Source organism: Heterodontus francisci, chromosome 24, assembly GCF_036365525.1.
Source record: "Heterodontus francisci isolate sHetFra1 chromosome 24, sHetFra1.hap1, whole genome shotgun sequence".
In the NCBI taxonomy this organism is placed as follows: domain Eukaryota; kingdom Metazoa; phylum Chordata; class Chondrichthyes; order Heterodontiformes; family Heterodontidae; genus Heterodontus; species Heterodontus francisci.
The window spans coordinates 28,346,310-28,361,566 of NC_090394.1; the positions used below are offsets into that span (position 1 = coordinate 28,346,310).

The 15,257-nt window shown below is 45.3% G+C and overlaps 1 protein-coding gene across 1 annotated transcript in view; it reads left to right on the forward strand.

The window, feature by feature from the left end:
* Positions 1-15,257, forward strand: part of LOC137383270 (cytochrome P450 3A21-like) — a 59,862-nt gene that overhangs the window by 13,665 nt on the left and 30,940 nt on the right. Inside the window, exons 5-6 of the mRNA XM_068055812.1 lie at positions 8,897-9,010; positions 14,159-14,247. Coding sequence (XP_067911913.1) covers positions 8,897-9,010; positions 14,159-14,247 — 203 coding nt within the window. The remainder of the gene's footprint in view (positions 1-8,896; positions 9,011-14,158; positions 14,248-15,257) is intronic.

Sequence of the window (15,257 nt, forward strand, 5' to 3'; positions counted from 1 at the left end):
TGTGGGAACATTTGGGTTTGAAATGTATAATTTCATTCATGGAAATGAAAATATAGCACTAGTAGGAAGTGATAAATCCGATGATGTGAAACAACTGGATGCATATGAAAATTCAACGGTTGATTTATTTTTATTGTGGAGATTAGATTAGATTAGATTAGAGATACAGCACTGAAACAGGCCCTTTGGCCCACCGAGTCTGTGCCGACCATCAACCACCCATTTTATACTAATCCTACACTAATCCCATATTCCCAACAAACATCCCCACCTGTCCCTATATTTCCCTACCACCTACCTATACTAGTGACAATTTATAATGGCCAATTTACCTATCAACCTGCAAGTCTTTTGGCTTGTGGGAGGAAACCGGAGCACCCGGAGAAAACCCACGCAGACACAGGGAGAACTTGCAAACTCCACACAGGCAGTACCCGGAATCGAACCCGGGTCCCTGGAGCTGTGAGGCTGCGGTGCTAACCACTGCGCCACTGTGCCGCCCCAAGATTGGTGGGATGTGTGCAACTCATGAGATATAGCATACTTACAATCCATGATTTATATTTGTACTTTGTCTATGGTGCATACAATAGCAATAATATATTGGAATGGAATACTTCAGTTTGTTTGTGAATATCTAAACTCTCATCTGTTCTTTGCAAGCAAAGGTAACCCAATAAACTACAAGTCCTAGCAAGAGTCGAACATGTGTGTGTGTTGTACAACTGCCTCCTCCTGGTATCCCAAAGAAAGCATAGACAACATCCACTGCCCTTCCTTCATCAATCATCATCGTCACTTCCTCAAAAAACTCAATCAAGTTAGTGAGACACGACCTCCCCTTCACAAAACCATGCTGCCTCTCGCTAGTAAGTCCATTTGTTTCCAAATGGGGGTAAATCCTGCCCTGAAGAATCCTCTCTAATAATTTCCCTACCACTGACGTAAGGCTCACCAGCCTATAATTTCCTGGATTATCCTTGCTACTCTTCTTAAACAAAGGAACAACATTGGCTATTCTCCAGTCCTCTGGGACCTCACCTGTAGCCAATGAGGATACAAAGATTTCTGTCAAGGCCCCAGCAATTTCTTCCCTTGACTCCCTCAGTATTGTGGGGTAGATCCCATCGGGCCCTGGGGACCTATCTACCTTAATGTTTTGCAAGACGCCCAACACCTCCTCCTTTTTGATAATGAGATGACTGAGACTATCTGCACTCCTTTCCCTAGACTCATCATCCACCAAGTCCTTCTCTTTGGTGAATACTGATGCAAAGTACTCATTTAGTACCTTGCCCATTTCCTCTGGCTCCACACATAGATTCCCTCCTCTGTCCTTGAGAGGGCCAACCTTTCCCTGGTTACCCCCTTGCTCTTTATATACATATAAAAAGCCTTGGGATTCTCCTTAATCCTGTTTGCCAATGACTTTTCATGACCCCTTTTAGCCTACCTGACTCCTTGCTTAAGTTCCTTCCTACTTTCTTTATACTCTTCAAGGGCTTCGTCTGTTCCCAGCCTTCTAGCCCTTACAAATGCTTCCTTTTTCTTTTTGACTAGGCTCACAATGTCCCACGTTATCCAAGGTTCCCGAAACTTGCCAAACTTATCCTTCTTCCTCACAGGAACATGCCGCTCCTGGCTTCTAATCAACTGACGTTTGAAAGACTCCCATATGTCAGATGTTGATTTACCCTCAAACAGCCGCCCTCAATCTAAATTCTTCAGTTCCTGCCTAATATTGTTATAATTAGTCTTCCCCCATTTTAGCACCTTCAACCGAGGAGTACTCTTATCCTTATCCACAAGTACCTTAAAACTTATGGAATTATGGTCACTATTCCCAAAATGCTCCCCTACTGAAACTTCGATCACTTAGCCGGGTTCATTCCCCAATACCAGGTCCAGCACGGCCCCTTCCCTAGTTGGACTATCTACATATTGTTTCAAGAAGCTCTCCTGGATGCTCCTTACAAATTCTGCCCCATCCAAACCCCTAGCACTAAGTGAGTCCCAGTCAATGTCGGGGAAGTTAAAATCACCCACCACTACAACCCTGTTACCTTTACATCTTTCCAAAATCTGTCTACATATCTGCTCCTCTACGTCCCGCTGGCTGTTGGGAGGCCTGTAGTAAACCCCCAACATCGTGGCTGCACCCTTCCTATTCCTGAGCTCCACCCATATTGCCTCGCTGCACGACCCCTCCAAGGTGTCCTCCCACAGTACAGCTGTGGTATTCTCCTTAACCAGTAATGCAACTCCCCCACCCCTTTTACATCCCCCTCTATCACACCTGAAGCATCTAACTAGTGGGAAATATATAGAGGAGCAATTTTGCAGGGAAGTTACAGAAACCTGTAAGAATTATAGAATAGTTATAATGGGTGAATTTATCCTTAAATAAACTAGGATAGTAATCGTGAGGGGCAAGAGTTTCGAGAGTGTGTTCCTGAAGATTTTCCACATCAATATGTTACAGTCCAATGAGGAAGCAGACATTGTTAGATTGGTTCTGGGGAATGCGGTGGGTCAAGTGGAATCAATTGTCAGTCGGGGAATATTTAGGGGACAGTTTGTCCCTTTCTCCCTACTTGAATAATGGTGAAAAACTTTTTATCTTTCAATCCTCTTATATCATTTTCAAATCAAATATGCATTGGACACCATAACCAATGCATCCCCTTGTACAACTTCTCTCTGTCCCAGAATACACCCGGAACTCCAGAAACCTGGGCCGGAATTTTACGTTAGGTGAGAGGCACCACCCACCGGCCAAAAAGTCATTGATGAGCCCGCCTCCACTGAGCTTGGGAAAGAGACATCGAAGTGGATGATCAGCCATGATCGTATTGAATGGCGGGCAGGCTCGATGGGCTGAATGGCCTTCTCCATTGTGTCTCTGGTTCTGGGTGCATGGATGGGGTGCTTCCTTTTGGCTGTGAACAATGGGAGATTAAAAGTAAAGATATACAGAGACAGCAAGCAAGCAGACACAGCAAAGGCTTTTTGTCATTCATTTTTGGGGATGTAGGCATAGCTGCCCAGGCTGGCATTTATTGCCCATTCCTAATTACCCATGAGATGTGGTGGTGAGCTGCCTTCTTGAACCGCGAGCCTACGCGTCATATCTGGGGACCCCCCTCAGGTTGATTCCAACGTGGACACTGGCGCCTCAGCCACTCCGCCGGTGAGTCACGCTCCAGCAGCCAGGACGTATGAGGAGAATTCTGCACTGACACAGGAGGCCCCCAGCCAGCCTGGGCCCTCTGGGCCTCAGGTATCCAGAGAAAGACCACCGTAGTCATCCAAGCCAAAGGGCGTCCTGATCAGCCTGTCTCAGGTCAAGCTGCTAACGCAGAAGTGGCACCGAGAAGGAGCAGCTGCGAACGTCTCAAAAAGACACCATGACACAAATGGATCTGCACAGGTGACACTCCAATATATAATTTACACTCACTAAATGTGCATCACTAACATGTATCGTTTTTACTGTGTGAATGACATGTGCCAGCATGTACCGATTGTGTGTCCTCCCATTACATCATTGGCCTGACAGAATTGCCAATGTATGGAATAACATTATTGCCATGCCCATATTCGTCATGAGCCTCTCCACGGATGCAGTCACATTGACAGTGGCTCAGTCAGCTGCTGCCAGTAATGGTGGAGACAAAGATGTTGCAGATGCGGACGGCTGCACGACGGCTGTGTGGCTTGCAAGAGCACATGGTGGACTTCATGGTCTGGAGAAGCATTGATCAATAAGGTGTTGCCGTGCATCCCTTGCTCGCTGATCGACCTGCATGTGCTGCCTGGATGCTGTCCGTCCACCCATGCGCATTTCCTGCTGCAAGCCCTCTGCATCCTCATTGTCCACGGAGGAATCCTGCAAGGCCTCCCTGGTATTTAGTGCAAAGTTGTGCAAAGCACAGCAAACTGCAACAATGCTAGCTACCCTTTCTGGTTCATACTGCAGGGCACCACCCGATCTGTCCAGGCAGTGCAAGTGCATTTTCAGCATGCCGATCGCCTGCTCAGTGGTGGCCCTTGTCACATCATGGCTGGCGTTGTATCTCTCCTCTGCATTACTGGTGGGGTTTCTCACTGGCGTCAGGAGCCATGTCTCCAAAGAGTAGCCCTTGTCCCCAAGAATCCACCCTTTGATCTGAGCCAGTTCAGTGAACGGTAGTGGCACCTGGAACTGGCGCAGGATGAAGGTGTCATGGCAGCTGCCTGGAAAGCGGGCACAGACTTGCATAAAGCACTTGCGGTGATCACCTACTAACTGCACGTTGAGTGAGTGGAAGCCCTTTCGGTTGAGGTATGCAGCTGGTCACCCGTCGGGAGTCTTGATGGTCACATGGGTGCAGTCTATGACTCTTTGCACCTGTGGGAATCCTGCGATGGAGCCAAATCCGACTCTTGGCATCCGTCCTGAAGTGAACATAGTCACCAGCCCTCCGGTACAGGGCATCGGTGACCTCCCAGAAAAAGCGGTGTACTGCTGACTGTGAAACCCCACATAGGTGGGTCCCTGAAATGACACTGAGGCACAGGAGTTAAGAGCCTCTGTCACTTTGAGGGCCACAGGCGTAGGATATTCACCAAAGCCCATTGGTTACAGGTCATCGTTCAGCAGGGCATAGAGGTGTGTCATTGCCTCACGCGACATCTGCAGTCGACTCTGACACTGGCACTCAGGCATCTGCAGGGACGTCATGCGGGACCTGTAGATGCGTGGTTTTCTGTAGTGCCGAGTTTGCCTTGCGGGAAGCTGCTGCTCACAACTGGGGGCTTCCATATGGGCTGCGCTTGCCTCTTGGTTCTGCCTCTGGCGGATATGACTTCTCACAGAACGTGGATCAATGAAGACAGGGTGGACCATCTCCATCTCAAAGTTGCAGTTAAAGCCGGTTCCTTCAGTACTTCAAAAGCACCTAACAGGGCAAAAAATGATGTTGATTGGTACTTCAGGTGCGTTCATGTAACAACTATATGGCATGGCATTGCCTGCCTTAGCTTTCACTAAGAGTGGGGCAGCATGACCACATTCAGATTGTTGCAGTTGCATGGATTGGCCCAGCAGCGACATTACCTTTTAACCACCTACCATTTGTGGCCCCCCTACCCCACACACAGGGTTCCTGGAGTGCCATTGTTCCTTCACTCCAACAAACATTCAAGGGTGCAGAGTGGCCCCCTTTACAGAGGAAGGTTATGCAGTGCCTCCATACATGCATGCAGAGTTGTGCTCCCTTTAATACCCTCCTCCATCCACCTCTGTACACGCATGCAGAGTTGTGCCCCATTGAATGCCTTCTCCCACCCACTTCCGTACATGAATGCAGAGTTCAGACCCCTCTTGCAATACTCACCTTCACAGACTCCGAGCACTGCAACCTCTGTTCCACTGGCTTTTATCAGTCAGGACCAGGAAGGTGCATGAGAGACGCCTGTTCAGCTCCATATTCTAAACTCTTTTTAACTCGCAGCAGGGATGCATAATGTGGCATGGTAAGTATCTCTCTATGTTTTTAAATGGCAATCCCATTGCCAAGCAGCAGAGGGGACCGCCTCGAGGCCTCGCCACCGCCGGCAATATCAGGCCGGGCCTTCCCGGCATCAGGGTGTGTGGCAGCCTTCTCCCGGAAGCACTTTCCGGCCCCCTTCCGCCAGGACCCCCGATGTCGGGGCGGGGTCTGTAAAATTCAGCCTATTCTGTGCAGCCAATGTCCAAGGAAGTGGTGACGAGTGTACTATATTGGTAAGTATGCTGTTAATATTAAATGGGATAGTAGACCTTGGGTCAAAGTAACAGGAGTTTATTTACTGGGGTCTTGTCTCTAAGCATCTACATTAACACTGAGCAACACGAGATTCAGACTCGTGATATCACATCCTGTGATGATGCTTAAGGTATATATAATCTACCCAGCAACAGTTTATGTACATTATAGTACAATGAGGTGGAGCTTGCATGTGAGTTGGGGGAGGGGGTTCAGGGTTGATGGCAGGGTGGTGGCGGGGGGGAAAGTGGAGATTACGTTTTTAAAATGTAAACTATGCACTTAATTGGTATTCATTTAGGAACAAGTTATTGAAACTGGAACACACCAAACTTAAACCCACAGTGGGAGGATGACACAGTTCAATGTGTACACCTGACCTCACTACACAGCCAGTTATCCAGCCTAATCCCACTTACTAGCTCTTGGTCTGTAACCTTGTAGGTTACAGCACTTCAAACGAATATCCAAGTATTTTTTAAATGTGATGAGGGTTTCTGTCTCTACCACTCTTTTCAGGTAGTGAGTTCCAGATCCCCCACCATGGTCTGGGTGAAAACATTTCTCTTCAACTCCCCTCTATTCCTTCTGCCAATTACTTTAAATCTATTTCCCCCAGTTATTAACCTCTCTGCTAAAGGAAATAGGTCATTGCTGGAGACTTTATCTAGGCCCCTCAATTGTAAAGCCTCAATTAAATCTCGCCTCAGCCTCCTCTGTTCCAAAGAAAACAACTCCAGATTATCCAATCTTTCCACCTAGCTAAAAGTCTATGGTCCTGACAACATTCTCGTACATTTCCTCCATACCCTCTCTAGTGTGATCACATCCTTCCTGTAATGTCCAATGGCAGCAAGGCACAAAGGGGTAGAAATTAGTTTAGGAAGATGGGAATATAGGAACACTCAGGGACTGGTCATAGGGGACTTAGAAAATCATGAAATGATAAAGAGACAACACAGATTTATGAAAGGGAAATCGTGTGTGACAAGTCTGTTAGTTTTTTGAAGATATAACTAATAAAATGGATAACGGGGAATCAGTGGATGTAGTGTATTTGGATTTTCAAAAGCATTCAATATGTTGCTGTACAATAAATTATCACCCAAAATTAGGACTCATGCCATTGGGGGTAATATGTAAGCATGGATTGAGGATCTGTTAATGGACAGAAAATGACAAATAAGAATAAACAGGGCAGTTTCAGGTTGGCAGGCTGTAACTAATGGAGTACCACAAGTATCAGTACTTGGGCCTCAGCTATTTACAATCTATATTAATGATATAGATGAAGAGATTGAGTGTAATGTATCCAAGCTGGATGATGATCCAAAGTTAGGTCGGTGGGAAAGTAAGCAGTGAGGAACACACAAAGAGGCTGCAGTGGATATAGACAGGTTAGGTGATTAGACAAGAACATGGCAGATGGAATACAATGTGATGAAGTGTGAGGCTATCCAATGTGGTAGGAAAAGTAAAAAAAAATCAGGATATTTTTTTGAATGGTGAAGAGATTGGGAAATGTTTACATTCCGAGGGACCTGGGTGGTCTTATACATGAAACATAGAAAGTTAACATGTAGGTACAGCAAGGAAGGCAAATGTTACGTTAATTTTCCTTACAAAGGGATTAGAGAATAATAATGAAGAAGTCTCAGTGCCATTGTACATGGCATTGGCGAGGCCACACCTGGAGTACTAACTGCAGTTTTGATCTCCTTCCCTAAGGAGGGACATATTTAGACTGGAGGGAGTGCAACAAAAGTTCACTAGACTGGTTCCTGGTTCCTATTGCCCACTGAGGAGAGACCAGGCCTGTATTCCCTGGAGTTTAGAAGAATGAGAGGTGATCTAATTGAAACATAAAAAATCCTTAAGTGGCTGAGAAAATGTTTCCCTGTCTGGGGAATCTAGAACACGGGGTCACCGTCTCGGAATAAGGGGTCGACCCATTCAGGCCTGAGATGAGGAGAAATCTCTTCATTTAAAGGGTTGGGAATCTTTGGAATTCTCTGTCCCAGAGTGCTGTGGATGTTTTGTTGTTGAATATCTTCAAGACAGAGATCAATAGATTTTTGGGAATTAAGGAACATAGGGATCGTGCAGGAAGGTGGAATTGAGGTAGAAGATCACTCATGATCTTGTTGAATGGTGGAACACACTTGAAAGACCAAATGAGCTTCTCCAGCTCCTATTTTTTATGTTCTTGAGCCTGCTCCACCATTCAATCACATCATGGCTCATCTGTATCTCAAATCAATTTATCCATGATTCCTTGATACCTTTACTTAAATATTAGTCTCAGTCTTGTAATTGTCCCAGCTTCCACAGTATTTTAGAGGAGAGAATTCCAGATTTCTGCTCGGCTCGTTTTAGGATCTGAAATAGACAGTGTAATTAGAGGCCAGATACTTGTCCCAAGCCGGGTCCCAGGCTACATTGGAATAATTGCGCCGAGCTGCTGATGCTGGTTTGTCGAATACCAACATGGGTCACCTGCAATTCCAGCAGTGACTCTTGGGTAGTTTGGAGGGAGGAAGCGGGTGAACGGGTGAAAGTGGGCAGGCAGTGTTGCTGTGGAGCCAGAAGGTGCGCTCCTGCTCCCTCTGGATCTACATTAACGTAAGTTGCAACAAAGAAAAATTCCTTTCGTTGCCAGTCTCTGGACAGTCCAGTTCAGGGTCTCTGCTTCGTCCACATACGGAACCAAAGAACTGAGGTCTCGTATACGTGAATCAGTACTGGCGAATTTCCAGAATTAGTCCAAAATGAGCATTAGGCCACTGCTAATTTATGCACTGCCTGTTTTAAGTGACCACCAAGGAGGCTTGAGTATTGCCTTGTCCAATATGGTGTTGGACGCATTTCAGGGGCCCTTGGGGTGTGGGAAACAACACTGAGATCTTTCCACATGAAGCCCTTGTCCTGTGCTCCAAAAAAGGCACAGTGGGATCCAATTGTTCTCCCTCCCCCAAACATCCTATCCCTCCCCATGGAGCCTGACTACACTGTGCATTTTTAACAGAAATCAGTTTATGAATTAATATGTCATTGAACCTGATATGCAATTTATAACTAGATGAGAAATCTTCCTACTTTTTCTGCAGAACATGGGTATGGATGGGCCACTGGAGGAATCTGTTCTGATCGTGGAAAATGACCATTGGAAGAGAATCCGAAGTGTGCTTTCACCAAACTTCACCAGTGGGAGACTGAAAGAGGTAAAGACCCCCAAACCCACTTCCCAATAGATCAAATCCTTTTTCTGTGTTTGTACTTGTGATGCGTAAGATTAGATATTTAGACAAGTGAGTTGCAAAATCATTCAATAATAATTGACTTCTTATGATGTTGAAGGAGCAGCTGTTGATCTACTCGGAGGAACGATAATATAAGAGGTTAAAATACAAAGTGATTAAAATGTTGACATACAACCTGTTCACATCGACAAGGGACCAAGGTGATCAGACTCTGTGTTACCTTCACATGAGCATGTCCAGTATCACTTTGAGAACATTCTGATAATCTCGGCTTTACATTTTACTTGTATACATTAAAAAGACACCTTACTCCTAACTAAGATTGTTCCCTTGAAAGGCTTCCCATTAATCATAGTCTTTGTCTTAGCCTAACAGTCATCTGTTCGCCTAACTCATCAAAGATAACACAGTACCTGACTCTGCTGGCCTCTATAAAACCATTCTATAAAACATATGGTAATATAAATGCCTCCTTACTTAGAATGCTGCAAAGGCAGGCTTGACTGGACACAGTTTCAATTTTTACCTGGCTAATTATTAAGTTTTTATATATATATATATATATTTTCATAGCAAGTCGTTTTATAAAATTGAAGCCTTCCTCTTGCATACATTGTGAATTGGTGGTGAGGTTCAGCTGGGGCAGCTAGTTATTAGATTAAAAGCAAAATACTGCAGATATTGCAAATCTGAAATAAAAACAAAGTGCTGGAAATACTCAGCAGGTCTGGCCGCATCTGTGGAGAGAGAAGCAGAGTTAACGTTTCATGTCAGTGACCTGTCATCAAAACTGACAAAGGATAGAAATGTAATAGCTTTTAAGCAAATAAAGCGGGGGTGGGGGAAAAGAGAACAAAAGGAAAGGTGTTGGTCGGACAGAGTGTCACAGAGAATAACTGACAAGAAGGTCATGGGGCAAAGGCAAAGAGTGTGCGAATGATGTGGTGAAAGACAAAGCATTAGTTCAGAGAGGGGTTAAATGACAGAATAATGAACAGCCCGAGACAAACATGGGCAGGCACATGATAAAAAAAATTGAGGAATGAAACAAACTAAAATAAAATAAAAATAAAAAAATTTAAAAGGGCCTGCTGTGAAATGATTGAACTCAATGTTCAGTTGGTCGGCTGTAGCTTGCCTATTCGGTAAATGAAGTGTTATTCCTCGAGCTTGCTTAGTTACTGGATTATTGACACAGATTGCCATCAGTCTCAGCTGATCCTATGGTCTGATTACTATTACCGAGACTTGCATTTGTATCGTCTAGTAAAGATGTTTTAGAGAGGGAAAAATTCAAAACAATCAGCTGCCAATCCTTGATGGGAGATGTACCTGAAAAATTGATCAAAAAGATGGTCTTCAAGAAAGCATTTAATGACAGAAACTTCCAGAGTGGAGGATTGAGGTTGATTAAAACTCTTTCCCAATGGATGAGTGAAGGGAAGGAGAGATATAAGGACAGAGTGACCCATTGGCGGGGATGTAAGGTAGGCTGAGGTTGCAAAGTAATGTAGGGTGAGACCATGGAGGGATTTGAAGGCATGGATAAGATTTTAAGTTCATATGTTGGTTATGTGGCCAGTGTAGATCATCAAGACTGGGTGATGGGTGTGGGATATGCATGGCTGAGTTTTGAAGGAGTGTGCAGATGGACTCGCAGATGAAGTGCATGAGTTCTTCACACTTAGACTGGGAAAGGGGTGTGAGTAAGCAGTTTCTGTTTGGAGATGAAGGAGCCATAGACTGCTTCTGCCTGCCAAAGTAATCCTGAAGTGATGGGAAAACTTTGGCTGAAGAGCATGAAATAGAGTAGAATGTAAAATGTTTCACTGCTCCAGAATCATTCTGGAGAACAAAGATAACTCCTGGATTTTATCTGCAATGTCAACCTCCTCCTTAAACCCCTTCCCCTGCCTCTCCACCCTCATCTCCAAGTCTGAGGAGGTCGGGGCATTCTTTGTCACTAAGATTCAGACCATCCATTCAACTGCCTCTGCTTTATCTCCCCACCCGCCCCTCTCCAGATACTAACCCTGAGCCCAGACTGTTTTCTAGTTTCCTTCTGATCTCCCCTCATGTCCTCTCCAAGTTCATCTCCTACATGAGACCCACTTCCTGCTCCCTCGACCCATTTCCCACCACTTGCTGACCACCCAACTTCCTCTCCTACCCCCCATGCTCATTGAGATTGTAATTCACTCCTTTTTGAGTAATGCTTTTATCCCCACTCCCCATTTCAAAACTGCTGTCATCATGCACTATCCCCTTGCAAACTATCACTCTATGCCCAACATCCCAAGTCCTCCATTATGTATTTTTCTGCCAACTATATTACTCTTTTATCTGCAACTTGATGTTTGCATCTCCTCAATCAGGTGTAGTCCCCACCTCTCCCCTGTTGTCCAACTGAGTGGTGCAACACTCATGCGGTTCCATTCTTAACCAATCCAATGGTAGCCAGAGCACTTGCAGCAATGGCTTGTCTGCTCATCAAATGCAACATTACCTCTGGAGTCCTCTGAACATGAACCATTGAAAAGAATTTTACAAACACCCCCCACCCCGCCACTGACGCGGGGGTCATGGTGGGGAGGGCGGAAAATGCCTCTGCGAGAAGGCTGCCACGTACCCAGATATGAGAGGGCCCGGCCCGATATTGCTGGCGGCATCGAGGCCTCCTGGCGGCCCACTGCCCACCCCCACTGCTCAGCAACAGGACCGCCATTAATATATTGAAATAAATTTAAATTACAAATTAATTGCTTTTACATTCCCGCCATCAGTCCTGATGACATATTCGTGCTGCTGGTCAGCACTCCCACGTCTTTGGATCCCCGTCCAGGAACCGAGGTGGAACACTGGTGGGGAGGGGGGAGAAGGTAATTGTCTCAGTGTGGGAAGAGGGGAGTGGTGTCAAAGTAATATCATTGGTGTACGGGATGGTGGGAAGGGTTATAGTTTAAAGCCTTAAAAATGGTGCAGCGCCTGCGCGCAGGCAGCTGATGCCATTGTTGGCGATGGACAGCTGCTCCCTTCATGTTAGCGGCAGGATCCGTCCTCCCCGGATATTTAAATGAGCTGCCGCACTGAATATCACAGCGGCTCCGTGATGTGCGGCTCGCACGGGCGGGCGGACGTTGTTTTCACATCCTGCCGATTTCAGCAGCGGTAGTATAAATCTCAGTCCATCATCTTCAGAACCCTGCCGCGCTCTGTAAACTTCAGCTCATCCAGAATTCCGCCACCCATATACTGCATCACGTACCACTCCTCTTCCCATCTCTCCCAATGCCTTCAATGCAGATTTTTGCCCTGCATTTTTGCCCTTGTGCTTAAATCTCCTGGCGGCCTCATTCCTCCCCATCTCTGAAAAGTCCTTACCCCGACCCCTACCAAACTCTCTGTTTCTCTGACTCTGGCCTTTTGCGCACCTTCCCATTTCATCCCCCTCACCTCACCGTTGGCGGCCATGTTTTCAGCTGCCTTGGCTCCACACTGGAATTCACTGCCTTAGCTTCACTGCCTCTCCACATCCCCCTCCTCCTTTTAAATCCCACCTGTTTGACTGAGCCTTTGGCTGCCCCTCCAAATATTTCCTCCTTTGGTTTGGCATCCATTTATTTTTGATTCGACCTTGGGACTTTTCCTACATTTAAAGACACAATATAAATGCAAGTTATTTGCTCTTTTTTTTCTTGTAGATCTACTGAAAGAAGGCTTAAAAAACTCAATATGTCCATTCATCCATGTTCCTTTAGCCATCGTGCTCTCACAAATGATTTGTATCCTGTGACTATCAGCATGTTGACCTCTATTCTGCAACACAAGGTTATGCAGGTGTAAAATATCTAATAATGTGACTGATTTTGAGATAATTGATGTTAGATTAAGTTGATACAGGGCGTGGCTTCCATTTTCCTTTCCTGCTTTAAAAAAAAATGTTTTCTCTTGATGAGGAGAGCAGGTTCTGTGAGTTAACAGCAACAATTTGCATCTAAATACATCTTTAACTATGAAAAATGTCCCAAGGTGCTTCAAAGTAGCATTAGATAAAATTTGACACTGACCCTTACGACATGATATTAGGACAGGTGACCAAAAGCTTGGTCACAATAGGTTGTCAGGAGCCTTTTGAAGGAGGAGAGAGTGAGGTGGAGAGGTTTAGGGAAGGAATTCCAGCACTTGGTTTGCGTGCTCACCAATGATGAGGCAACGAAAATCAAGGATGAACTAGAGGCTAGAATTGAAGAACGCAGAGATGTCAGAGGGTTGTAACACCGGAGGAGGTTGCGGAGTTAGACAGGGGAGAGGTCATGGATAGATTTGAACAGGAGGATGAAAATTTTAAATTTGAGACATGAGATTGTGAGCTCATGCAGTTTGTGAGTGCAGTGATGATGTATTGTAACCTGTGTAGCAGCTGAGATAATCAGCTGTGGTCAGATTCCCACTTAATGCCTTGGTTGCCTGCTCTCCATATTGTTATAGGTCTGGTCTGCCTGCTTCTGATTTCAGAGTGAAGTCGGCCATTTTCTAAGGGAGAAGATCTACTCCTGACCAAGAATTCATTGAGGTGGCCGATATGGATACAAACCTCAGTACAAGCAAGAGTTTTAAGAAGGAGTTCACTAAATTTCAGTGATTCCAGGTCATTTGTGTCTCGAGTTGCCATTTCCCCCAGGTTTACCATGGAATCTCCAGGAATTTGAGACAAATCTCCAGGAGCAGTGAGCAACCCAAGAGAAAAATCAGAGGGGCTTTTTTTTTAAGGAATTCTTTGAGCACTTTGTTTACTCGTTGTAAATATTGGACATGAGCTAATATGCTGATTGGCGGTCAAAAATCATCCAATCTGGGAATGAAGGTTCTGTTCATTTTCTTATTGGATAGGAAGGTGGTGTATCAAGAGATGGACATGACAAGTGACCAATTGCCAGAGTGTGGCTGAGGTGGTTGTGGGGGTACGGGGGGCAGGAGGTGCGAGGGGGTCAGGGGTGTTGGAGACAGGTGGTCATGCAATGAAATCTCCAGTAATGCAGATGACCATATTTGGGTCCAGTCCAGCTTTGTGTACATCCCTTACTTTAGTTGCCCTTTTTTCCTCCCCAGATGTGTTCAATAATCAATCACTATGCAGAAAATCTTGTGAAAGTTGCAGAAAAGAAAGCAAAGCTGAATGAACCGGCCAACATGACAAAGTGAGTAATTTGTGTGTCTGATTACAGATCTGCAATCCTCCACAACAAACCTTTCCGAGCCCATCAAATCATTTTCACTTTGCTCCAACGATCTGCTAATTTACACTGTTCTCGGAGTGAAATTAACGAGACATTCACTGACTCTTCCGTGAACTGACTGATTGTTCTGTGTTAACCAGTTTTACTGCTTATCAGCTGGTTGTGATGGGACATAATAACTTCTCATTGCAGCTCATAAACAGACAGCTTCCATACTGGAGAACCTCATGTACACTTATATTTTATCCTCGTAAGGAATTTAAATCCTTCTATTTATCCCGCTTCTTCAGGGGTGGGGGAAGAGCAGCCAGCAGGGCGGGAGCTATTAGCTGCGTTCGAGTGAAAACAGTCCTGGTCAGTCATACAAACTACTCACAATAACTAATTGGCAGCACATTTTATACTCTGCCTGATTTTCTTTTCCATCGATCGGGGTGCCAATTCGAACGGAAGTTCAATCATAAAATTCCTTTTGTATTTAATAGGTTTACTGTAATATTAAATGAATCTGAGGATTACAGTTAGTATCCTATAACTACATAGAATATTACTGGGCTTCCATCGAACCTCTTGTAAGGTTAGTTTGCTGGAACAATCTAGCCATAAGCATTTCCTCTGATAAATTGAGCAGCACCATCGTTAATCCTGGCAGCTGCCTGAACTTCACAGAAATGGATGTTCCAGTTGAAGAGCCTGCATTTGTGCATGTGCAAGTACTGTGCCACCCAGTGGTTGCATTGTCAGCAAATGCAGACTAAAACCCCAAATGTATGCGTAGTTGAAAACTGCTGTTGCCACTGTCAGCACCTGTCAGCTGTGAAACTGACTTGCGACCTTTTTCAAAGCCTTTCTGGAAGAAGAAGACAGTGGGAAATTTCTCTTCTCCAGTCACAGACCCCTGGCGAGGATGAGGAACGGCCAGTACAGTTTACTCTGCGGGCCAGATGGAAACCTTTGGCGGGCTGGAACCT